General features: G+C 42.4%; 1 protein-coding gene across 2 annotated transcripts; it reads right to left on the bottom strand.

The window, feature by feature from the left end:
• Positions 1–987: 987 nt before the first annotated feature.
• Positions 988–27,157, bottom strand: UBASH3A (ubiquitin associated and SH3 domain containing A). 2 transcript variants are annotated; one of them, XM_041487770.1, is made up of 14 exons: positions 27,045–27,157; positions 20,665–20,718; positions 19,140–19,326; positions 17,457–17,655; positions 16,595–16,764; positions 14,987–15,195; positions 14,093–14,219; positions 8,311–8,419; positions 7,074–7,196; positions 6,217–6,309; positions 4,999–5,143; positions 2,939–3,045; positions 2,319–2,425; positions 988–1,445 (listed from the first exon to the last, which is right to left on the bottom strand). In XM_041487770.1, the coding sequence occupies exons 1-14, from the start codon at positions 27,155–27,157 to the stop codon at positions 1,308–1,310; spliced, it is 1,881 nt and encodes a 626-aa protein (XP_041343704.1). In that variant the 3' UTR covers positions 988–1,307. The 2 variants fall into 2 exon arrangements, with proteins under 2 accessions (XP_041343704.1, XP_041343705.1); XM_041487771.1 differs by having other exon boundaries at positions 2,933–3,045; positions 8,311–8,410.

Below are 27,157 nucleotides of genomic sequence, written 5' to 3'. Positions count from 1 at the left end.
CTTTCTTTCTCTTCCTAGAGCTCTTGCTGTGTCCCACCTCTGCTCTGGGAAACTTCCCAAACTCTAACACGTACCTGGCCTTGGTACAGCTCTTGGCTGCTCCTGGCTGTCTGCTTGGACATTTCTTGGACTCTCTGCATTTCTTTCTGCTGCGTCTCTTGAACATCTTCCCACTGGGAAAGCTTCTCTTCACTGTCACCTTCCCGCTGGGAAACCTCAGGCTCCATGGGAGCGCGGCTCCCGCCAGCCCCGCTCCGCCCGCACGGGCCACACCAACACGGAGCATGAGATAAAATTTCCATAGCTGAACACAATTTCATTTTTATATCTTTTACTGGAAAGCAAGCAAGCAAGCAGCGCTGGGTGGCCAGGGAGTCACTGCTCTACTGACGCCACATATCACAACTTAGGCAAAGAAGAACTTCTCTCACCTAGAGAAGAGATGCAGAAACCTGCCAGATGACCCACTGGGAAGATGAGTCATCATTAATATATTCAGCACTAACCAGCAGAAAGCAAACATTTTCTGCTGCAAGTGCCACCTCGGGAAGTGTTTAAAGATGCTCATGTCACAGTTTTTTCACCTGTACAGTAACACAGGGCACCTTTCTATGTCCCAGAAATAGTAAAGTAATCGGTTGATTTCCCTTCTAAAATAAATAATTTAGACCCTTTTGCTATATGCATCACTTGAGAATTGCTGGATGAGGAGCTGATGTGGTAGAAAATTGACTCCCTGTGTAGAAGAGGTGAATAAGGAGTCTGTGCGCTATTTGCTGTCACAGAACTGATGGAGTGAACAGGAAACAGGGGCTTTAGCTAGAGCTGGTCTACTCTTCAGATGGAAATTGATTTTTTTTTATCCCAGTTTTTCTGTTGTCTGAAAATATACAAATTACTAAAGAAGGGGGGAAAAAAAAGGGGGAATTCTTGGTGGATGTCGTTCAGTCTTAAAAATACAGCATTGTTTACTTCAGTGCCTCTCGGAGTGGAGTTTATAATCAGGTAGTTATATATCCATATTTATTAAACATTTGTATGCTCAGGAAAGGTTAAAAGGTGCTTTTCTCATCACTATCAGAAGTGTTATTTCTCACTTGAATGCCACTTCATAAGTTCATTTTTCTCTGTCACCAAAATAAAAACAAAATCCAGGCACCAAACTCGGAACTGTTTTTCTGTGCATTGACAACTCAGGGAGGGCATTTCCCTCCTTTTGTGTGTCTTCTGGATGAATCATTGGACTGTGATGAACCATAACCTGCCTTTGGTTCTTTTTTGACAACTGCAGAGGCAGAGATGATCTTTTAATCTTCCATAATAGTATTTCTCCAGTTAAATGCTGCGTTTGCTCCGTGAGTTAATGTCTTCACTGGTGGGTTGACCATCTGCCATTTGTTCTCCTCTTTCTGTTCTTCACAGAAACACATGCCCAGGGCAGGGATCTGAGAAGGAAATTACCAGCAGGGTCATTGCTTTGACATGAAGGAGGGGCTTTGCTACAAAAAAGAGCAGCCCCTGATATTCTCTCACTTCTGAAATGAACTATATCCAAGCTGGCAGCCTGAGGGGTGAAAGCTGAACTTGTGTCACCACTCCCCATTCATACCTGGGCAACATGTTCCCATGCCTCACCCTCCCGCACAGTAAAGAATTTCTTCCTAGCCTCCAACCTAAACATATTCCCTGTTAGTTTGAAGCCATTGCCCCCTGTCCTGTAACTCTCCCTTCTGAAATGAACTATATCCAAGCTGGCAGCCTGAGGGGTGAAAGCTGAACTTGTGTCACCACTCCCCATTCATACCTGGGCAACATGTTCCCATGCCTCACCCTCCCGCACAGTAAAGAATTTCTTCCTAGCCTCCAACCTAAACATATTCCCTGTTAGTTTGAAGCCGTTGCCCCCTCTCCTGTACCTCCAGGCTCTTGAGAAGTTTCTCTCCATCTTTCTTGTAGGCTCCCTTCAGGTACTGAAAGGCTGCAATTAGCCCAAAGCCTTCTTTTCACACTTTGAAAGGGAGGAGACTAGCTCCAGGTGGAGAGGCTTCCAAATGTGCCTCTTGTCTGTAGGTATGGCATTGACTTTCCAGATGAAAATCTTCTCCAAAGACTTAGCTGCCAGTCACATACGAAGCCCCCAGAATAAAATCCTTCTCTTTACCTCCAGTGCTTTGCTAAAACTGTGTGAAACTCCCTTTGGAACGAGAGAGCTGATGTCATTGGGGCTGTTACACACATCTAGCTGCATAAAGCAGTCTCCTTATTAAAAACACAATGAAACAACCCAAAGGCTTCCTGATGGAATAAAATCCTCTCACCTTCTGCACCATCTGGGCAAAGTCTCTGCTGTCTCTGCTGGGGAGCCCTGTGAGCGCTCGGGTGAGAGGTACCAAGGAGGAGCCATGGCCCACAATGAGGATGACACCTGGCACAGCAGGAAAAGCGAAGAACCATGGTGAGGGAGCTGCAGCACTGCCACGTTCCCCATCAGCAGATGGGGATGAAGTGGCTTTGGGGCTGTTCGTCTTTGCAAACCTCTTTGATAACGTGGCAGAGTGTGTTGTGATGGGCAGAAAATACCTGGTGTGTTGAGCATGCCAGCTACTGAGAGAAGGCATTTGTGAGGGAAGGAGAAAAAAGCTTTCCAGAAAATCATATTGTCTTTTGCTGATCTACATCCTGATGTAGAAAGATGAAGAAAAGTATATACTTTTGCAATTTATTACTCTACTGTCTCAGTTTTACTTTACTTTTTTCCATTTCTATTCCATAAATTGCATTTATGTTACTTCAGTGTAGCCCAGGGCAAGCACTGAGTCTACCTTAAGCTCTGTGCAGTGCCAACAGCTCACATTAAATGTGTTTCTGATGGCAAATCTCTGCCAGTTTCTGTTACTGCAAGGGCCTGACCGAATATTCAAAGATCTGAAACCTCTACCTTTGCAGGGGCAGGCACTGATGATCTGTTTTATAACTGCAGAGCTTCTGCTGACATAGTCTTCGTAACTTTCCGATGGCACCAGAGAGGAGAGTGGGAAGTTACCCCTGACAATAAAATCACAAATATGTGTTAATCTAGATGAATTCACTCTTAGCAGCATTGAATGACTACACCAGAGAAAAGGCACTTAGTTAAAAGGTTTATCTACTGGCTTGGCTGACACACTGTTACCTCTGCTTGTCTGAAGCATTAGCTTCTCTCTGGGTAGTTTCCATTAAATTTCATGGCTAAGTCTCATAGCTCATAAAGCACGAGATGCAGGGAAAACCAGGCTTCAATAAAACTTGAAGTTTGCAGTGGAGATTATTTAAATCAGGATTTATGCTTAAGAAAAGCTTTGAGCAATTCTGCCAGCAAGGACCACTGCCCAGACATGAGCTGCAGAGCTGCCTGGGTCTTCTAATCCTGACTGAGTTCAAACAAAGGAGAGACAATAATGATAAGAATGCTTACAAGATTTGGTACCTAGCATTAATCTCAATACACCAAATAAATACAAAGCTTTAATGAATGAGGCTTATCTGCATTGCTGGCCAAATGGATAGTAAAGATTTCCACTGCTAGAGTTTAAAAAAAAGGTCTTTCCAGGGACAGTAATCACCATGCATCACTCCAAAATAACTGAGCACTTCTGCTGAGACCAGGCATTCTTCTTTCTTTTATATACCAAGGCTTTTCAGGCACCCAAAAAGCTAAGAGGCAGACCTTCACACTGCTGTGGATCAGGGCAGCCTCAGAGGTCTGGTGGGGCTTGGGTGATGGACAGCTTTTGCAGGGGTCGAATTGGTAAAACCAGACCCTGCTGTCCAACGTGCTCAGTAGTAGAGTGAACCTTGCCAATGAATTTTGTTGTGCTGACACCTAATTTTATGTCTGGTTTTTACTGCTACCCTTTGCTGGTGGTTCCTCACTCACCTGGCACTCATTACACCTGGCACCCAAGGATTTTTTAGCCCTGCATGTGATGGGAAGAAACTGGCATTCTATGTGCAAGTTTATAGCTCATGCACCCTGTTTTTGCCTGGACTTGAGTGAGCTATGAGGGGCCGAAACACTGTAGTTAACATTGCCTTAGAGATCCCCCTCTGAACCTCCCACTGCTGTGCATTTGCAGTTTCTTTTGAGTCAAGTGATTTCAGACCAAAAAAAAAAACCCTAGAGAATACAGTCTGTTAGTGAAGAACACACCAGAAAGACCTGTGCTCTAAAAAGAGAAGGATTTTGGAGACTTTATGCAGTCTCAAACAAAGATACATCCTTGGCTGTAAGGACTGTGTTAAGACATGAGATGTTTCCTTTCCCCCTTTCTTAAATATGTGGGAAATCCCAGAGACAGCTGAGTAATTTCCTGGATCTGGCTGTGTGCTGCAAACACTGAGCAGCCTGGTTTGTGAACAAGATGAGGAGCTACACTGAATTGGAGGTTTATCATTTCCTGCCAGCCTGTGGTTTGCAAGTGCTCAGCAAAGGCATTGACCCTCACCCCACCAAGTTATGAGGGCTCCAAAAAGTCCTTGCTGAGCACAGTATTAATCTTTGAGCAACTTAAAATGATGCCAGGAACATCAATTAAAGTGAAATGCTCTTATCTCACCTGTCCCCAAAACCTCTTGCTGCTGCCCTGCAGACCCTCAGCCAAAGGCTGACTAACCTTATATAATGTCACATTTCTTTGTCACTGAAAATCAGGTTATTCTTCACATTTCCAAAGTGTTTTTCATGTGAAGCAAAGAAAAAAGCAAAGCTCCTGGACCTGACATTAATGCCCATAATGTCAAGGCAACACCAGAGGAGGGCTGGTCCCACGCACAAGACATTTGTGCTAGTGCACTCATGTGCTGGTGACAGCATATCTTATTTTTATATCCTATTCTGATCTGAGTTTAATCAGAATCACCCCATCTTTGCAGCTTTTGTAATGATTTGTGACACATAAAAGGACAAGATACCTCAGGGAAAACCCCCACAGCTTTATCAGCCAGACACAGAGCGATTACCTGTAACTTGTATCTATGTCGTAAGATGCCTCCACCAGTTCTGCCACAGTCATGAATTTAGGGATTGCTCTGCTTGCTTCCCACTTGGTCCATTCAAACAGTCCTGGTTCCACCCTGATTCTGACTTTTGGATTTAATTTAAGCCCTGCAAGAACAAGAAATAGATCTTAGGAGAAAGGTACACTCGAAGTGCTACATTCAGCCTATACATTCTGCCTTGTTTGCTGTTGTACTTTTATTAGTGAAAATTAATTGCTTATTATCAACCAATTAATTAAAGGAAGCCACCATTATATTCTTGTATGACTAACATAAACAGACTGCAAATTATTATCATCATGATCATGATCATAATTTTTGAATTATGGATACTCTGCTAGAAGGAAAAACTCAGTTTTGCAATGTTGCAATCTGAATAAACTTCAGACAGGAAATATTTTTACCATTTTTATATAGCATTTTGCTCAATATTCCTCAGTAAATTTGCCCTCAGTAGGGCAGTAAATTGTCCAAATTGTCCAGAAATTGAATTCTCTTGTCAAAAGAAATATTTTATTTTGAGTATTCTCAAGACAGGTTACTGAGTGGCAGTGAATGCATTCTGATGTAGACATGGTAATGAACTGTGAACTTGCTGAAAGGAACAGGAGATGAAAAAAGAAGAGAGGGAGAAAAAAAGGAAGGGAAAGATGTTCTGCAATATGAAGGATTAAAATAGTTTGGTTTGCAAAAGGAAGCATGGAAGCAGTCTTCCCTGATTCACATTCAGATCCTTCAGAGCTCTGGAAACATCTGATGTTTGGGTTAAAATATTTTCTGGAAGAGGTAGCAGTGGTGATTTGATGAGCAGCTACTAATGTTGAATTCCAGCAGATATGAAACACCTCTGTTTCACATAACATTAGGTTCCATTCTGGCTAGGAAGGCCCAGAGTTACTGGGATATATCCCACAGAATGCACACACTCCAGCAGGTCCATTCTGACTGGGAAGGCCCAGAGTTACTGGGATATATCCCACAGAATGCACACACACCAGCAGGTTTGTTGCTGCCTGCACTACCAGCAGTCAAAACCACCTCATCTTGCTGCTTAAAGAAAACCACAAACAACCTCAAAGTTGTGCATCTTCCTTAACTGCTCACGTCAGAGGCTTCACAGAGGTTTGGTGAAGATGTTTGCAGTGTGGCAGAAGCACCTGGCAGGTTTTGCTGCCTTACCCTGCAGAACATGCTGAGCTGTCTGCACGCAGCGCAGGGCAGGGGACGAGTACACGTAGCTGACTGTCACCTCCTGGTCCAGCAGGGCTTCCCCTGGATGGCAACAGCAAAGCGTGACAGATGAGAAATTACTACAGAACACTTTCTGAAAAAAAAACACCTCCGAGCTTTGCAATTTCATCAACATGACATATATTGACAGTCCCTTTCTATTATTTTTTTTCCCACTATCTACTCATTGAGCTCATTAGAAAGCTCATTCTGGTGGAAACATCAATTCTAAAATGAGTGCTGGAAAGATAATTACAGAAGATTCACCCCAAATCTGCAAACAGCAGTTAGGCATGTGGCTGTCTCCACACATCTGAACCATCAGAGACAAGCAATTGCACCAGACCAGCACTGTAACAGTCATGCCTCTCTCTCATGGAGCAGGAACAACTTCATCTGGTGAGTGAGTTGAGTCAGCTTAACCCACACCACCCATCCTCCTGCAGCGAGGTGACCACACTCTGCTGACCATGGAGCTGCTTCCTCTGGCCAGCCCCTGCACTGTCCACTGTCCACTCAGGGACAACTGCATAAGACATTCATCCCCTGCAGACAAGAAGCAGGGCACAGGTAGTGTTCTGGCTTCTTCCAGGAACTGGCAGAGGGGGCTCTCAAAGACAAGTAACCAGCTGTGTTCTCTGTTTTACTATTTAAGAAGATCTTGCAGTGGTTGCCCACAGAGAATTGTGGCCACACTGAGTGCTGGCAGGAAATTTTTCTGCTGCAAGGCCAGCATGAGCTTTGGCAGATGATGACAGCCTGCTTCCCAAACCCTTACATTTGCAGGAGGATAATACCCAGCTTACCTATAAGCCTTGACTGGAAAATACCACAGCAAGATAAAGGAGGATCACATTCCAAATGCTTCATGCTGTCTTTCTGCCTCGGCAGGGAGGAGGGAAAGTTCAGATCTGCTCTGTAGTATTTCCCTGAAACAAGGCAGGACATTTTGCTGTGGCACAGGGAGGCAGCAGCTGTGTTATGTTGGTTTTACAGACAATCAGTGTCTCACTGATGAAAAACAGCCAGTGCTATTACCTTAAACGGGTCATGTTTTAAGGTCACAACACTGGCTTGGGAAATCATCTGTCCTAACAGAACAGCCTCTCTTCTTCAAGCTCAGAAGATATTACCTTAAACGGGTCATGTTTTAAGGTCACAACACTGGCTTGGGAAATTCTGTACTAAGAGACCAGCCCCTCTTCTTCAAGCTCAGAAGGAGCAAATGGGGAGGAGGAGAGACAGAACAGGAAATCAGGAGAATTTGGCTTTGTGGGACTCAAGAGAAACAAAAATTGACTCCCTATCTATATTCTTTTACAGTTGCCAAAATGACCAAAAAACCCCATTTCCACTGAATCAAAATGAAAACAATGCATTGATTGTGCAGCTATATGGTACCACTCTCCTTATCTGCTGAATTCCATGCACTAAACATGGGGAATCTCCAGCATGGCAAGGCAGACTTTCAGCATAAAGCTCTCACTTGTGAACTCCCACCTTCTTGTTCCCTTCCTTCCTCCTGACACACATTTCCCAGTTTTGGGTCAGTTTTCTTCACCTGAAAACATAAATTTTTCTTTTTCTTTTTGGGGAGAGAGAGAAGAAATTCAGATTTTCATTTAGGTCAGCGCTGAAAATTTCATTTCCACCACAGATTGCCCATGCTGGACTACTGATGTAGTGTGACTGATCAAGAGCCCATGGTTCTGACTCAGGCACAGAAAGGTGGAGGGGTCTGACAAGAACCGTGTAATGAGAGGTGATGAGGGTGCTCCTGTGATTTGTTCATGTACAGTGAGACACAATTCCATCAGCAGCACAAAAGCTTTGTTTTTCTGCAGAATGTAGGGAGCATAAACATGAAGGACTTCAGGACATTGTGACCTGGTTATGTGCAGGTTGAAGCAGTGCTGACTTGCACTGTTATCGCTCCTTTTTGCAGCCTTGACATTTACACGAAGATTGAATCTCTTCTACCCATTACTGGGGTTAATTTGGTTTAGTCCTGGTTTTTGAAGATCCTCCTGTTACCTTACTCACCATCTGCAGTCAGGCACTGCTGAAGCCAAGACTTGCCAAAGACCTGATCCACTCTTTCCCCGTGGCGCATCACCAGCACCCCTCTCCTCAGGGCAGCGTTCTGGGACAGCTGGGAAAAGGGAGTTTCATAAGGATGTTATCTACAACCTGCAGGAAAAGCCTGGATTCCTGGAGAAGAGACAGCAGAATAGATGCTTGATCTTAGGACAGTGATAAGTCTGACTGGCTCTCCACTGAAAGCAAATGAAAGAGAATAATAAAATCATTAAGGCTGGAAAAGACCTTTGGGATTATTGAGTCCAGCCTTTGACTGACCAGCACGTTGTCAACTCAAGCACAGCACCGAGTGCCACATCCAGTTGTTCCTTGTACACTTCCAGCTTTGGTGACTCAACACCTCCCTGGGAAGTCTGTTCAATGCTTGACCGTCCTTTCAGTGGAAAAATTCTTCCAGATATCCAGACTGAACCTCCCCTGGTGTGGCTTAAGGCCACTTCCTCTTGTCCTGTCACATCCCTGACCCTCATGGACTGCAGGTTCTAATTCTGTGTTAGCACAAGTGAAAGACGGTGCTGGAAACAGATCTTTTAACCTTAGTGTGGGAAGGAATCGTAACTTTAATTTATATAATATGGGTGATATAAACAAAAAGCAGAAAATTAGCTAAGATCTGACTGGCAATGCCCTTTTTTACACCAGGACTAACACCAAGCTTCTCCTTCTTTTCCTAGTGAAAATACTACTTCTACTTTTTCGTAACTGTGTGGCCAAATCAACTGTGAACCCCGATCTCCTACAAGGACCCTTTTTTGACTCAGACTGCATGGAATTACACATAAATTTGAAGTAGTTTGGGGTTAGTATACAATGCACATTAAATACAAATAAGAAGACAATAAGAAGAAACAGGTCAAAGGTTTTAAAACTTTAAAACAGCATTACTGTTTAAAGCAGCACTGTTAACAGTGCTGCAGGATTGGTATTCATGCATTCTGTTGAATACTTGCAATTCTGCCATGAAACACCCATCAACTGCCACAAGATCAGAGTATAAACCCAAGGTTTTGTGGGGTTTTTTTTCCTCTTCTTGAGAGGAACCCAGAGGCCAGGGAAACTCTAGACTGGAGATGCGCCCTTCTGCAAAACACATTTCTCAGGCCAAGCCTTGGCTCTGCCACAGATCTGACCTGGATAAGAGAGGCCAAGAGCCAGAGGAAGGATGTGTGACTTGTTCAGAAAGTTCTTACAGTCATATGCATGGTGTCCTGGAGGCCCTGGGATGGAAGTTCCCTCAAGGTGCCCTCAGTTTCTCTGATGTTAGCACAAACCAGCCCAGGGTTATTGCCCAGCACAGCAGAGAGGCTGTGGGGCCAGCAAGCTGAAGGGGTTGTTGAGGCACATCTGTGCTGAAAATGCATGTTGGTATATCTGACAGAGCAAAAAGGCAACACAGGTGCAAATGTGCTGTAGGAAAAAATCAGATTCCTTATTTGTTTTGCTCTTCCTACCAGAAGACCAGTGGACGTGGGAAAAATTGATACTTGTAGATTTTGGACCTGGGTGAAAAATGTGATCCTACCCTACCAGTGCTGCTAACCACTCCAGCTAGCTGTTCTGTGCAGTTATCTGCACTAGCTACATATCTAAAGATAAATAAGAAAAATGAACATTTAAATGTCATCTGGGGCCATGGAAACCTCCAAGACAACATCCATAGAATCCAGACATAAGAGCAGTCATGAACAGTGAGACTAATTCTGATTTATTTACTCTGCCTGAAGCCGTGTGGAAGTCAGGGGAGGTTGTGCCTGTGTCTCACCTGTCAGACTTGTCTCCATACCCACTGAGGCTGTGCTCAGAGAAACCAGAGAACTCATGTGTTGTGCTACTCTGACAGGAACAGGGAAAGATTTATGAAACACAAGTGTGATATAAATCATATACATTACAGAAAAATGTATGAGATATCATACAATACAGTATGAGTAGTGTATATGTATATATAAATGTACAATATACTAAATAAAAACAGTGTATAAATGTACAACAAAATATGAAAATATGAGGGAGGAAAAGGAAGATACTACTAAATTTACTAAATGCCATTAATTAATAGCACATCCGCCAAAGCATGTGGCAAAGATAAGGAATGGAAAAACCAATTACCTGAAGAGAAGGAGCATTGGTTACACTCCTTGACACACTGAGATTATGGGCTTCCCCATTTGGCTTTACATTGGGTTCCTTTTCAGTTTTGGTGCAGGATCTTGAAGCTGTGTCAAAAACATATTCCCTGTAGAAAAAGCAGAAGCAACACACACACACAAACATACAGGCACACAAATAGAAGAGACTTCTGAGTCATGATGTTTACAGGACCAGCAAGTCAGGATTCATGTTCCATTCAACACATTTTTTACACTTGCAATTCACCTCATCACTTTGCTGTTCATTTAGAATATGCCCCATAAAAATGAGGTTAAAATATGAGGAATTGATGGTGTATATTGGGTGTAACCCTGCAAAGTGGGACCTTCAAGCAGGAAATAACTACCTGGTGGCCTCCTCCCTTTCTCCGAGACATCAAGAAGTGCACCAAAACTTCCCAGCTTAGAAAAATCAGCTCTAATCTACAAGTAGCATCAGCTGTGCTGCAGAATGTCAGCTGCAGCATGAAGTGCAGGAAGCCAGACAGGTGCCTTCTGATGCAGGGCACATCAACAAGATAAGGGTGGTGCCAAGGTGGTGGAGCAACCTTTATGTGGTTTCATTTCAAGCTAACTTTACAAGCCCTTGCAATGAGGAGAAAAAAAGAAGAGAGCAGAGAGCCAGGCTGAAGGCTGAGCCTGCCCTGGCAGAATGTGCTCTTTCAAAATTCATTAGGGCGTTCAGGTTCTTCAAGAGCGAACAGGGGTCATCCCTCGAGCAGCTGAACTTATGAACTCTGGTGCGTGCCCTGTCTCTTTCATCCCACCCAGACCCTCAGGATTCCCAGCAAGGACGAGCTGCCAAGGAAAGCTTGGATTTACCCATGGATTCACCCATGAAGTCCCCAGTTACCTGTGCTTGACCCAGGTGTCTGACTCGTGGGCTCTCTCGGTGTAGTTCTCGGGGAGGAAGCCCCTGCAGCCGGTGCGGTGCGAGGTGCCGATCACCCAGCCCTCGCTGGCGTCGCTCTGCTGCCTCGGGTCCACGTAGATCAAGTCCCCAGCGTTGATCATCAGCTCGTCAATGTTCTGGGGCTTGTACTGGAAGAGGGCCCTCAGCCTCTGCGGGGACACACAGCAGGGTCAAGGCGTTCCCCGTGCTGCAGCTGCTCAGGGGATGGTTGTTCGCCTCTCCTGGACACAGAACCAGCTCTGTTTTCCACTCTGCAGCCTGCTCTGTAGTGGCACTTTGGCAGAGGAAAAGTTTCCAAAAACCCATGGGGGTTTTGGAAAGAATTTGAGATGGGATCTCTCAGGTTTTTAGATGATGCGATTTATTTTTCTTCTACATAGACAGGAAGGGTGAGTTTGGCTCACATCTTTACTGCATGGTTCAGAAGGTCACATGACCTCTACTTCCAAGAACTTTTAAGGATTTGTTGACCAATAAAACACTGCCAACAAGGATGTTTATGTTTTTGACCCAATTCTTAAATATTTTGTCTTATGGACTCATGCTACAGTGTGAGCTTTCTTAGCCAATCATGTTATGAGACACAAACCTACAGTGCTGCATTCTAAAAAAAGGGAGTTTCATAAGGATGTTATCTACAACCTGCAGGAAAAGCCTGGATTCCTGGAGAAGAGACAGCAGAATAGATGCTTGATCTTAGGACAGTGATAAGTCTGACTGGCTCTCCACTGAAAGCAAATGAAAGAGAATAATAAAATCATTAAGGCTGGAAAAGACCTTTGGGATTATTGAGTCCAGCCTTTGACTGACCAGCACGTTGTCAACTCAAGCACAGCACCGAGTGCCACATCCAGTTGTTCCTTGTACACTTCCAGCTTTGGTGACTCAACACCTCCCTGGGAAGTCTGTTCAATGCTTGACCGTCCTTTCAGTGGAAAAATTCTTCCAGATATCCAGACTGAACCTCCCCTGGTGTGGCTTAAGGCCACTTCCTCTTGTCCTGTCACATCCCTGACCCTCATGGACTGCAGGTTCTAATTCTGTGTTAGCACAAGTGAAAGACGGTGCTGGAAACAGATCTTTTAACCTTAGTGTGGGAAGGAATCGTAACTTTAATTTATATAATATGGGTGATATAAACAAAAAGCAGAAAATTAGCTAAGATCTGACTGGCAATGCCCTTTTTTACACCAGGACTAACACCAAGCTTCTCCTTCTTTTCCTAGTGAAAATACTACTTCTACTTTTTCGTAACTGTGTGGCCAAATCAACTGTGAACCCCGATCTCCTACAAGGACCCTTTTTTGACTCAGACTGCATGGAATTACACATAAATTTGAAGTAGTTTGGGGTTAGTATACAATGCACATTAAATACAAATAAGAAGACAATAAGAAGAAACAGGTCAAAGGTTTTAAAACTTTAAAACAGCATTACTGTTTAAAATAGCACTGTTATCAGTGCTGCAGGATTGGTATTCATGCATTCTGTTGAATACTTGCAATTCTGCCATGAAACACCCATCAACTGCCACAAGATCAGAGTATAAACCCAAGGTTTTGTGGGGTTTTTTTTCCTCTTCTTGAGAGGAACCCAGAGGCCAGGGAAACTCTAGACTGGAGATGTGCCCTTCTGCAAAACACATTTCTCAGGCCAAGCCTTGGCTCTGCCACAGATCTGACCTGGATAAGAGAGGCCAAGAGCCAGAGGAAGGATGTGTGACTTGTTCAGAAAGTTCTTACAGTCATATGCATGGTGTCCTGGAGGCCCTGGGATGGAAGTTCCCTCAAGGTGCCCTCAGTTTCTCTGATGTTAGCACAAACCAGCCCAGGGTTATTGCCCAGCACAGCAGAGAGGCTGTGGGGCCAGCAAGCTGAAGGGGTTGTTGAGGCACATCTGTGCTGAAAATGCATGTTGGTATATCTGACAGAGCCAAAAAGGCAACACAGGTGCACATGTGCTGTAGGAAAAAATCAGATTCCTTATTTGTTTTGCTCTTCCTACCAGAAGACCAGTGGACGTGGGAAAAATTGATACTTGTAGATTTTGGACCTGGGTGAAAAATGTGATCCTACCCTACCAGTGCTGCTAACCACTCCAGCTAGCTGTTCTGTGCAGTTATCTGCACTAGCTACATATCTAAAGATAAATAAGAAAAATGAACATTTAAATGTCATCTGGGGCCATGGAAACCTCCAAGACAACATCCATAGAATCCAGACATAAGAGCAGTCATGAACAGTGAGACTAATTCTGATTTATTTACTCTGCCTGAAGCCGTGTGGAAGTCAGGGGAGGTTGTGCCTGTGTCTCACCTGTCAGACTTGTCTCCATACCCACTGAGGCTGTGCTCAGAGAAACCAGAGAACTCATGTGTTGTGCTACTCTGACAGGAACAGGGAAAGATTTATGAAACACAAGTGTGATATAAATCATATACATTACAGAAAAATGTATGAGATATCATACAATACAGTATGAGTAGTGTATATGTATATATAAATGTACAATATACTAAATAAAAACAGTGTATAAATGTACAACAAAATATGAAAATATGAGGGAGGAAAAGGAAGATACTACTAAATTTACTAAATGCCATTAATTAATAGCACATCCGCCAAAGCATGTGGCAAAGATAAGGAATGGAAAAACCAATTACCTGAAGAGAAGGAGCATTGGTTACACTCCTTGACACACTGAGATTATGGGCTTCCCCATTTGGCTTTACATTGGGTTCCTTTTCAGTTTTGGTGCAGGATCTTGAAGCTGTGTCAAAAACATATTCCCTGTAGAAAAAGCAGAAGCAACACACACACACAAACATACAGGCACACAAATAGAAGAGACTTCTGAGTCATGATGTTTACAGGACCAGCAAGTCAGGATTCATGTTCCATTCAACACATTTTTTACACTTGCAATTCACCTCATCACTTTGCTGTTCATTTAGAATATGCCCCATAAAAATGAGGTTAAAATATGAGGAATTGATGGTGTATATTGGGTGTAACCCTGCAAAGTGGGACCTTCAAGCAGGAAATAACTACCTGGTGGCCTCCTCCCTTTCTCCGAGACATCAAGAAGTGCACCAAAACTTCCCAGCTTAGAAAAATCAGCTCTAATCTACAAGTAGCATCAGCTGTGCTGCAGAATGTCAGCTGCAGCATGAAGTGCAGGAAGCCAGACAGGTGCCTTCTGATGCAGGGCACATCAACAAGATAAGGGTGGTGCCAAGGTGGTGGAGCAACCTTTATGTGGTTTCATTTCAAGCTAACTTTACAAGCCCTTGAAATGAGGAGAAAAAAAGAAGAGAGCAGAGAGCCAGGCTGAAGGCTGAGCCTGCCCTGGCAGAATGTGCTCTTTCAAAATTCATTAGGGCGTTCAGGTTCTTCAAGAGCGAACAGGGGTCATCCCTCGAGCAGCTGAACTTATGAACTCTGGTGCGTGCCCTGTCTCTTTCATCCCACCCAGACCCTCAGGATTCCCAGCAAGGACGAGCTGCCAAGGAAAGCTTGGATTTACCCATGGATTCACCCATGAAGTCCCCAGTTACCTGTGCTTGACCCAGGTGTCTGACTCGTGGGCTCTCTCGGTGTAGTTCTCGGGGAGGAAGCCCCTGCAGCCGGTGCGGTGCGAGGTGCCGATCACCCAGCCCTCGCTGGCGTCGCTCTGCTGCCTCGGGTCCACGTAGATCAAGTCCCCAGCGTTGATCATCAGCTCGTCAATGTTCTGGGGCTTGTACTGGAAGAGGGCCCTCAGCCTCTGCGGGGACACACAGCAGGGTCAAGGCGTTCCCCGTGCTGCAGCTGCTCAGGGGATGGTTGTTCGCCTCTCCTGGACACAGAACCAGCTCTGTTTTCCACTCTGCATCCTGCTCTGTAGTGGCACTTTGGCAGAGGAAAAGTTTCCAAAAACCCATGGGGGTTTTGGAAAGAATTTGAGATGGGATCTCTCAGGTTTTTAGATGATGCGATTTATTTTTCTTCTACATAGATAGGAAGGGTGAGTTTGGCTCACATCTTTACTGCATGGTTCAGAAGGTCACAAGACCTCTACTTACAAGAACTTTTAAGGATTTGTTGACCAATAAAACACTGCCAACAAGGATATTTATGTTTTTGACCCAATTCTTAAATATTTTGTCTTATGGACTCATGCTACAGTGTGAGCTTTCTTAGCCAATCATGTTATGAGACACAAACCTACAGTGCTGCATTCTAAACTTCTTGTTTACCTTTGTAACTACTTTTATTTATTCTATATCTTAAACTATAAAACTCCAAACTTTCCTTAGCTTAACATGTCTCTGCTTTAAACTATAAATAAACATTCTTGCTTCTAGCACCTCAGTTTGGAAACCTTTTCCAAGATCTCAGATTAAATCCTGTATTTAATTCTTTGGCTTCCAGGCCCAAAGTTCTGAGAATTCCCTGCATTTCAGATTCCAGCAGAAAAGGAAGACACTACCACACTTACAATGTGTTTAAAAACAGGCACTTGGTTTTCACAAAAATACTTTTTTCCCCCTCTAACTGCTTTTATTTGAAAGCAAACATAGATCTAACCTATTTTTGTGATTGCTTGCTCTCCTGAGTGTGACTAAAATCCAACACGAGACTTGTGACAAAGTGATTTACTGATCTGACAAAAAGCTGTTGAACATTCTGTAATTTAAATTTGGAAATGAGAACTGAAAGAATGCTGACTGGTTTCAACTAAGGGTCTGCCAAGCAGAAAATCATCAGTGAGAACTGACCCCTGCTCACAGCTGCAGTTTTCATCACGGCTGGAACAATCAAGAAAACTAATTTTGCTGAGGGGAATTTTGCTGCAAAACTGTAAACTGACAAATCCTAGAAAATATTAAGGGATCATACTTTCCTGTCTCTTATTTTCTCATGTCATGGTAAGATTAGGTTTTTTGCCTCTGGGGTTTGGAATTAGATTTTGAGACATGCAGGTCAAGCAACCTACCAAAGTAAACTTATTATCTACTGATTCAGGAGTGCAGTTTTTCAGCCCAAAATGGCACTGGAAACAACCACGCACTTTGAAACACTGTGCTGAGCAAGCAGAGATTTTCTTCAGGATGGAAAAGGCAAGATGACTGTAGCTAAGAAAATGACAGGCTCAGGAAATGAAATAAATCTGATTGCAGTACCTGGTAATGCACAAAACGCATGTCCCGTGAATAGAGAGCAGCCACCCACTGGCAGGGCTCCCCTGGGTTAATGCATTTGGCCAGTTGTTCCAAAGTCTTCTGGTGGTGAGGATAAAACCTGTGAGCCAAGGTAAGGTGGAACTGCTTCAAGGAGGGCTTCACGTGGCAGTCTAGGGATGAAAAAATCACATCACAACATAGGAACAAAGGTCATTTAAAGCTCCTCTTGTTTTGTCCTACACAATCTGCATGATGTAGGAAATGTTATAGTAACTAGTGGTAGAGTAGATCTACTGAGTAATGGTTTTGAAGGGTGTAATGGTTTTCATCATGGCAAAATCATTCACAAATGTGGACTGGATTTGCTTCCGGGCTTCATCTGTGAGGAAAAGAAATTATCATGGCTGGATTTCCTTTCCCAGCCTGAGGCGTACTGAACTCATATCTCCCAGACAAAGCTGTGGTGGGGCTGTGCCCCTTCAGTCTCCACTGGTGATGCAGTTTCCCTTGGAAAAGGTATTAGGTCCTGTTCCTAGGGATGCAGCCAGGCCATCCTGGTGCCACAGCACCATGAGGGCGGAGATCTGGGATGTGTTATGTCCCTGCCAATCCTGGATATCCTGATCAATCACCTGCCGAGTTGCACACAGGATCATTTCAGCTTCTAGGCAAAAGTGCTGTGTCTTCAAAGAATAAAACATGCTCCTCTGGCTACTCTGCTTGCAAAGCTGTAGGAGCAAAGGCTGTTAGCTGGCAGGAAAACATCATCTAAGCTCCCCTGAAGACACAGGGAATGTTTTCAGTACTGTGGCTACACATTTGTGCTACAACCTTCCCGTTTTCCCTCTGGTGTTGGTCCTACCTGCCAGGGCTGAAGCCTCTGATGAGAATGCCACAGCAAAATCTTTGAGGACATTTGCCTGGCTGTCATCAATGAAGAAGCCAAGGTAGCTGGGAGATGCATGTAGTGTTAGGGAAATGGATGGTGGAAAGCTCTGGGAAAAGCTGTCACCGACTTGCATTAAGATGTCATACAGTAATTCCACTTTCTGGTCTTCACACTGAAAGAAAACAGAGGAGGAGCAGGCTTTACCCACCAGCTCACAGCCAGTGTTGTAGCCTCTGTCATACAGCACTGCCAGAAAACTGTGGGGCTATAAACTTCCTGAGAAACACAAAATACCTAGGAATTTGCCTGAAATTCCTGGCATTAAACCCAGCAGTGTTTGGCAGTTGGATCAGCACAGTGTCCTGGTTCTATAACAGGAGATGGAGCCTTCAACCCAAGGTTTATCTAGCTTGATTTATCTAAATATTTTACCGTCTGTCAGGTATGCAGGAACCAGTCTGAAATGAGACAGGGATCATTATTTCCTTCTTCAATTCTAAGTAGGAATTGGTGTTATTGTTATCTTACAGTCCTTTGCTGAGATGTGCAAGGTGAGGGTTGCAATGCAGTCATCTCCTCCAGACAGGCCTTTAAACTTAATGCCTCCAAAAAGCATGGCATTCATTATTAATTAATGATTTTTGTTTTGTATAATTGTGTTTAATGGTCACAGAGCACCACTCAGTATTTTGCAACAAAATAGGCTCATTTTCACTGTCTCTGCTTTCTGGCATGGTTGAGATGACCCACCCTTAGGGGGAAGGAAACACTTAATGGTTTAACACAAAAGTATGATGAACAAAGTAATTTTTGTCCAGCTGCTCTAGCCCAAGCCTGTTTCAGCACATCCCAGACACAGCTGATGTCCATGTGTTGCACCATCAGCATGCTAAAACTGGATTCCAGGAGGCTCCAGAGTTCTTTTCCAGAGCGGTCCAGTGCTGGACATCACAAAAGATTTCACAAAATCTTCATCTTCAAAAAAAAGAATAAAATCTGGGACACACCACCATAGAAGTGAGCAGCTGATGGAGCTCTCTAGGGAAGGCAGAACTTTTCCTGAGATTCCCACAGGCTTGTACCAAAGCTGTCTGCATCCTAGGATAACACTGTCCCTGCTGCACAGCTGGCTGTTGGCAGCCACTGCTGCCCTGGCTGGGAAGGTTTATCATCCTAAATCCATGCAGCAATGGACACATGGAAGCCTGACAGCAGCTGGACTGCTCTAGATGGATCTACCAAAATGGCACTGGAAACAACCATGTTCTTTGAAACACTGTGCTGAGCAGGCAGAGATTTTCTTAAAGATGGCAAAGGCAAGATGACTGTAGCAAAGAAAATGACAAGCTCAGGAAATGAAATAAATCTGATTCCAGTACCAGCTGCCAGCTACCCTGAAGCGTCCCACTCAAACATTAACTGTGACCTAAAGATGCAGCATCACTCAGACATTCAGCATCACTCAGACAATGAGCATCACTCAGACATGCAGCATCACTCAGACATTCAGCATCACTCAGACATTAAGCAACGTGCCTGAACCTGGGTCGTGTCATTCGATCACCAACAAGTTCTGGTGTCAGACAACAGCAGGTGGCCCAGTTTCACCAAATATCACCCAGCTGAAACCCGACCCTTGCACTCTGCTTGCCTCACCGTGAAGAAGTCGCAGAGGGTGACGTGTGGGAAAACCTCGTGCGCTCTGTTCTTCCCGCACTGGCGCTTGCTCTCCCTCCAGAAGTCCTGCAGGCGGCTGTGCAGGCGGCCCCGGGGGCACAAGTAGAGGGCATATTCCTGGGGGATTGGGTCATCCAGGGAGGGGTCGTTGCAGTGGGAATGCAGCCTGAAATCAAGGGCATAACGCTGAGAGTGAGTGTGTGCACCGCTCTGGTTTCCTGTGGCTGAAGGCCTCCATACCAGAGATCACAAAAAGGAAATACACTTTTATTACTTTCTTTCAAATGAAAAGCTGAAGTAAAAGCTCATTTTTCTCTCTGCAGCACTAAATAACCGAGAATTTTTTTTTCCTGCTTATTTTATGACTACTTTATATTTTAGCATGTGCCTTTACTTCTGTCAATGTCTGAAAATGAGAGAAAACAAAAAAAAACTTTTTTAGGTTTGGGGGTTTTTTCCCCTTTTTCATGACTGGAAACAGAAGTGGAGGAATGGAACATGTTGAAGAATGACAAAATTAAAATCAGCTGAAGATTAAAAAAACACTCAGAATGAGCCTTTTTATTCAGCCCTAAGAAAAGCTAGCAAGACAAATCAGAAACACACAAGGAAAGGTCAGAAATTTATATGCCATGTGATGATATCGTTCACCATGTCTTTCACATGATGTGTGTTTGTCTTTGCAGCTGTTGGATTGGGAATGACTGTTGGGAAGTGCGGCAGCATCCCTGAAAAAAATTATTTGGAAAGAATATGCCATTCTCAAATGTGTCCTCTGGCTTTTTACAAAAGAAAAGAAAATAGTAGAAAAAAGAAAAAGCAACTGAACCAAGCAAAAAAAAAGCAAAGAAAAAAAAGGCAAAACGAAACCCAAAAGAAAGTGCAAGTAAAGACTGTATTTAATGTGAAGGGTAAATTAAAATAACAAAAAAAATCAGTTAGCAGCACATGATTGACATATAAATGCTCCGTGAGAGTCTTGGTAGAGAGGAGAAAACTTTGTGGTGTTCAAAACTGGGAAGTGATTTTAATTGTAATAATTCCTCCCTCTGACCATCAGCCTTTCACCTTAATCTGTGGTGGGCCCTTCTGTTCCCCTTCAGCTGTCCTTTCTGCATGTGTTTGTAGGTGTAGTCATGGGTTTACAAAAATATTCCTCTTTCCTTGTTCCTTTCTCTCAGGAGGCTTAAAGCTGAGGAGGATTTTCTGACCAGACCAGCTGGTCCTGTGAACTGACTCAATGATAAAAGTAGCTGCTTGTTTTTAATTTACCTGGACCTTCTGCAAGTTTCCTTGTGTCCTAGAATAAGTACAAATATAAATATTTCTCTCCCTGAGTGAAATAAATGAAAAAAAAAAAATCTTAAATTCAGGTTTGGTTTTTTTTTTTTTTTTTTTTTTTTTATGGCACCTGACTTCAAATTCAGTGACAGGATGAGGACATCAACAAGGATTTTTAGGCAGGTTGAATGTAAAGGCACCCCTTAGAAATCACAGTACTTACCATTTTACTGCATCTTCTACTGTCTTTTGTCCAGTAGCAACCAAGGCTTTTTGCCTAGAAAAAGCACAAAATTGGTCCCTCAGAATTCCTGAAAGAAAACTTTTATGGAGGAAAGGCGTCCCAGTGACTTTGTTCATCAAGTCTATTTTCCAGCACAGGCAGGACCTTTAACAAGAAGGTTTTTCCTAGCAAATGTTATTGTTCTTGAAGCCTTCCAAATAGCTTTTTTCTCACTGCAGGTCTTTAATTCCTTGAAGATTGGTAACCTGTCCTCCCCATGAGATGCCTTCCTTTGTGTTCTGGAGGTGTTTCCTTAGCAGCCTCACTGACTATATGAATTTCCTTGGGGTTAGATGAACCATCCATCCAAGCACTGTAAGAACAGGGTTTTCTTGGTTCACAGCAAGAAGGATCTGATTCAAGATGCCAGGGCCAAGCACATACATTAAAACTAAGCAAAATTATATTGGGGTTTGGAATCTGGGTTGAGGACCCCCAGAGCCAGCAGAGAGCCAGATCTAAGCCAGCAGCTCAGTCCAAGGTGAGGGATGAAATCTCTTGTTTCTCTCTGTTAATGCAACTTCTGTTCTCTGGGGTAGGATTTGGTTTCCTTTTCTAACTAGGGCTTTCAAAAAGCTACGTGTTTCACATGAGGAAATCTTTGTTCCTAAATACTGGATGATGGGTGAAGGATTCCAGTGTTCAATCAGCAGCTGCACTCATGAACCCCATTTCCACCCCTGAAAGCCACCTACAAACTTCTCAGAAGAAACATGAGGGGGAAGTAGAGACAGGGGACACTGGAAAAAAACTACTGAATTTCTTGCCATCTGCTGATGTTTTTCCGTCTCTTTTGAGGCCATCTTCTCTGGCCACTGGCTTCTGAGGGCATTGAGTTGTGTCTCCTCCCATTTTTGTTCTTCATCCATCCCCGTGACACCATCACACGTCAGCAGTGTGTGCACTGAGCTGCAGGACTCAGGCTCATCCTTATGTTCCCTCCCAGTCCTCTGTCCTCTCTTCAGTGCAAAAACTACACTTGGGCTTGTTAATAACATTTATATGTAGCCATTGCTGGCTCTTCAGTGGGAATCAACAGGGATGAGGACAAACATGAGCCTTTCCACTCAAACTTTACCTTCTACCTCTCTTCTCTATAAAGTAAATCAACTCCCGTGGCCAGATCAATGCACAACCACCAGGTCTAAAGCCAGCCCAGGCCCTCTTTAACTGAATACTGCACATTTAATTTCCGTGCCTCTGCTGAGCCCTCCTTCTGTCCCTCTCCTCACGCAGCCTTTCCTGATGTGCTGTCAGATTAAGCCCTTTTCTGACCCAGAGATGGGGCAACTGAGAGGCATTTTAAAAAGTTCCATTCCATTTTCAGTCTCATGTGAAGGGTGACAATACAGCTGTTACAATTCATGCCATCACAATCAGAAGCTGACTATTTCCTACTTAAAATGCACTATAAGTGTTTCTTGGCCTATCAGCTTTAGCCACACCACGCTGTAAATGCCTTAAAGCCAATCATCTAAAATTACCCCTCGTGGGTCCCACTACAATTCATCTTTCACAGTTCTGTTTCTCCAAAATATCCAGTCTTATTTGCAAAGCCATCCTTTGAAACTTGTTTCTAGCTCCATTTCTCTCCCAGCAATATCTGTCCTGTTCCATGGCATTTCTAAATCAGCATTTCTTATCTCAAATTCTGCATACAGATGCACACTGGGTGAGCCTTCTGTCAGGCTCGGAGAATTCCCTACACCTCATTTCCCACCCTGTGCCTCGTGGGAGTGTCAGTGGCAGCGATGCCAGGGTTCAGAGCCACTCAGTGCACATCCAAGGCAGTGCTGTACCACTTCGTGCCATGCTGCTCTCCCACCTGGGCACAAGCTCAGTGCAAACAGCCCTGAAGCTAAAATCGAGCTTGGCTTCAGCTTTTCTTTACCATGGGGCCTTCAAAATTAAATGTAGTAATACAAGTGAGACCTGAGGCCATGAACTGCCATCCTGCTCAGTCCCATCTCGTGTTCTCTCGTGTTCCTCTCCACACCTGTCCCACCTTTTGTCTCATCACATATGAGGATGTGATTTCCAGCAGGAAATTCCAGTAGGATGATTTCCAGCAATGTTTACAGAGCCCTTAGCACTAGGGGTGTGACTAAGCTGACACTTCCAAGATGAGAAGTCAAAACTGAAAAATAATGCAAAGAATAAGTTCTGCATGTACCAATTTATCTCAGCTAGAGAGAAGAATAAACCACTGAGAATGTGTAATGAAAGTAGATTAAAAATGCATCTACAGTGAGAATAAGCTGGCTCTTCCCTAGAATAGAAATGGCTGGCACAGTTTCTTGTGGAAATTTTTTGATCTTAGGCTAGACTTGACCCTCACATATTTGAGTTTTGTTTATTGGGGAAATGATGCTGTGGCCTGTTGGTTCTGCATGATGGAAAATTTTGTAATACTTCCACCCCACCTCACATTTCTTAGGCCAGGACATCCCAAAAGAAACTTTTCAGTACTTTCATTCATGGTTTAATTGAGGAACAACATAGACAGCTAAAAGGTTTTTTAAAAATGCAACCAAAATTTTGAAGGTCTTAAGGTCGATAATGGGAAATAAATTTTATAAAATTTCTTTTTGATATTTTGTTATCTTACATCAATTTCCACTGTATTTCTGCTGCTGCTTCTTGATTTTGAACTGGGAAGCACAAAGTCATCTCAGTAACAGCAGAAAGTGTTTTGAAGGGGATTGGAAAAGCATCACTTAAAACAGAAAAAAATTCAAAAAGTAGCCATTACTTTGAGCTGACCGAAGTTACAGTATTAATAGAGAAATTATGAGCCATATTTTCAGCTAAAATTCCATTGTGCATCACTGGGAACAAGGGACTGACAGTTCCCTTGTGAGCCGTGCCCGTCGTGTCTGATACTGATTGATACCACAGCTGTTCCCAAAAAACAACACAGCACTTACAATTGGAACCTCTTCCACTCACTTAATTTTGATTCATAAAGTAGATAGATATTGCTCTTCTTTCTAAAATATTTTTATGAGGGGTTCTTTGATATTTAATTAATAAGATTTATTTTTTGAACGGTTTGAATGAAAATGTCCCTACTTGCCATGCAGAAATTGGAAAATTCTCCCCAAAACTTGCCTATCCAACATGAGAGATATTTGGGGGAGGAATGACTGGCATTTTTCTTTTGCATTAACTTGTTTACCTGCCACCAGTTACCCTCTCATCCATTGGAGTTGCCAAGAATAGAGCCTCATTCTCTACTATGACATTTTCTAGGCAGGACATGATTTTTGGAACAAGATCCTGATTCAAGACAGGAATTAAAATTGATAGACTTAGGGGCCATCTTAAGGAGAAAAAACTAGTTTCCAGTGACACCAACCAGCAGGAGATTTTTGCCAGGCCTGAAAAAACCTTTGGCTAGAAATTACACCCATGTTTAATTCCCTTATAATAAGAGTAATAAGCAGAAAAAAAATGAAAGAGGATGTATCCCAAGAGCAAACCATGGTCAAGTTCTCAACTCATTGAGAAGCCTCTCAAGACTCAGGATATGGAAGGGTTTGTGCCTTTAGATTTACACAGTATTTTAAAATATTGGGTGTTGAGCAGATTGATTTTGCTGTGTGGGCAATATACACTATATATAAGAATATATATCATATTATAGATTTAGATTTACACAGTGTTTTAGATTTACACAGTATTTTAAATTTACACAGTGTTTTAAGATATTGGATATTGAGCAGATTGGTTTTGCTGTGTGAGCAATGCACACTGTATATGAGAATATATATACACATATGAGAATATATATCATATATCATACTATAGATTTACACAGTATTTTAGATTTACACAGTATTTTAAGATATTGGGTATTGAGCAGATGATTGGTTTTGCTATGTGGGGAATATACACTATATATGGGAATATATTTATGAGAATATATATGATGTATGATTAAAAATGCATCTACAGTGAGAATAAGCTGGCTCTTCCCTAGAATAGAAATGGCTGGCACAGTTTCTTGTGGAAATTTTTTGATCTTAGGCTAGACTTGACCCTCACATATTTGAGTTTTGTTTATTGGGGAAATGATGCTGTGGCCTCTTGGTTCTACATGATGGAAAATTTTGTAATACTTCCACCCCACCTCACATTTCTTAGGCCAGGACATCCCAAAAGAAACTTTTCAGTACTTTCATTCATGGTTTAATTGAGGAACAACATAGACAGCTAAAAGGTTTTTTAAAAATGCAACCAAAATTTTGAAGGTCTTAAGGTCGATAATGGGAAATAAATTTTATAAAATTTCTTTTTGATATTTTGTTATCTTACATCAATTTCCACTGTATTTCTGCTGCTGCTTCTTGATTTTGAACTGGGAAGCACAAAGTCATCTCAGTAACAGCAGAAAGTGTTTTGAAGGGGATTGGAAAAGCATCACTTAAAACAGAAAAAAATTCAAAAAGTAGCCATTACTTTGAGCTGACCGAAGTTACAGTATTAATAGAGAAATTATGAGCCATATTTTCAGCTAAAATTCCATTGTGCATCACTGGGAACAAGGGACTGACAGTTCCCTTGTGAGCCGTGCCCGTCGTGTCTGATACTGATTGATACCACAGCTGTTCCCAAAAAACAACACAGCACTTACAATTGGAACCTCTTCCACTCACTTAATTTTGATTCATAAAGTAGATAGATATTGCTCTTCTTTCTAAAATATTTTTATGAGGGGTTCTTTGATATTTAATTAATAAGATTTATTTTTGAATGGTTTGAATGAAAATGTCCCTACTTGCCATGCAGAAATTGGAAAATTCTCCCCAAAACTTGCCTATCCAACATGAGAGATATTTGGGGGAGGAATGACTGGCATTTTTCTTTTGCATTAACTTGTTTACCTGCCACCAGTTACCCTCTCATCCATTGGAGTTGCCAAGAATAGAGCCTCATTCTCTACTATGACATTTTCTAGGCAGGACATGATTTTTGGAACAAGATCCTGATTCAAGACAGGAATTAAAATTGATAGACTTAGGGGCCATCTTAAGGAGAAAAAACTAGTTTCCAGTGACACCAACCAGCAGGAGATTTTTGCCAGGCCTGAAAAAACCTTTGGCTAGAAATTACACCCATGTTTAATTCCCTTATAATAAGAGTAATAAGCAGAAAAAAAATGAAAGAGGATGTATCCCAAGAGCAAACCATGGTCAAGTTCTCAACTCATTGAGAAGCCTCTCAAAACTCAGGATGTGGAAGGGTTTGTGCCTTTAGATTTACACAGTATTTTAAAATATTGGGTGTTGAGCAGATTGATTTTGCTGTGTGGGCAATATACACTATATATAAGAATATATATCATATTATAGATTTAGATTTACACAGTGTTTTAGATTTACACAGTATTTTAGATTTACACAGTATTTCAAAATATTGGATATTGAGCAGATTGGTTTTGCTGTGTGAGCAATGCACACTGTATATGAGAATATATATATATATACATATGAGAATATATGTCATATATCATACTATAGATTTACACAGTATTTTAGATTTACACAGTATTTCAAAATATTGGGTATTGAGCAGATGATTGGTTTTGCTATGTGGGGAATATACACTATATATGGGAATATATTTATGAGAATACATATGATGTATCATACTATCAATTTTGATTTACACAGTATTTTAGATTTACACAGTATTTTAAGATATTGGATATTGAGTGGATTGGTTTTGCTGTGTGGGCAACACATACTACATATGAGAATATATACATATATATATTTATGAGAATATATATCATATATTATACTATAGATTTTGATTCACATAGTATTTTAGATTTACAGAGTATTTTAAAATGTTGGATATTGAGCAGATTGGTTTTGCTGTGTAAGCAATACACACTATATATGAGAATGTATATATATGAGAATATATATCATATATTATACTATAGATTTCGATTTACACAGTATTTTAGATTTATACAGTATTTTAAAATATTGGATATTGAGCAGATTGGTTTTGCTGTGTGGGCAATACATGCTATATATAAGAATATATAAATGGGAATATGAGAATAATTACATGAGAATAATTATTCTCATAATTACAATATATTTTATATATCATACTATACATGAGAATTTCATATATGAAATTCAGAGCAAGACAGGTCTGATCCCTACAAGGGGACATCACCCCCAAGAGCAGCACAATCTCCTGTCCGAAAAAACCAGGCTGCCTGTATTGGGATTTTATGGCAAACACCTCATATCTTAACTAAATCTGGCAGTGCCAGGGCAGCTGAGCGCTCTACTCACGCGGTATGAGCCGGGAATCCTTTGGCCAGGAGAGGCTGGAGGAGGGCAGAGGCGCTCCTGCCCCGGAGCTTGTTGGACACCTTTGCGTACAGCTGCGCCTCGGCCACCGCCAT

The sequence above is a fragment of the Pyrgilauda ruficollis genome, unplaced genomic scaffold, assembly GCF_017590135.1.
Source record: "Pyrgilauda ruficollis isolate IOZ18807 unplaced genomic scaffold, ASM1759013v1 scaffold84, whole genome shotgun sequence".
Classification (NCBI taxonomy): domain Eukaryota; kingdom Metazoa; phylum Chordata; class Aves; order Passeriformes; family Passeridae; genus Pyrgilauda; species Pyrgilauda ruficollis.
This window is presented reverse-complemented; position numbering and strand designations above follow the sequence as displayed.

Excerpts from the sequence above, each read along its gene's own strand:
- UBASH3A (XM_041487770.1), bottom strand. The coding sequence starts at position 27,157 with ATGGCGGTGGCCGAGGCGCAGCTGTACGCAAAGGTGTCCAACAAGCTC. Across the intron at positions 5,144-6,216 it reads AGCTCAGCATGTTCTGCAGG|GGCTTAAATTAAATCCAAAA; the intron begins GTAAGGCAGCAA and ends TTGTTCTTGCAG. Across the intron at positions 2,426-2,938 it reads CAGTGCCTGCCCCTGCAAAG|GTGTCATCCTCATTGTGGGC; the intron begins GTAGAGGTTTCA and ends CTGCTGTGCCAG.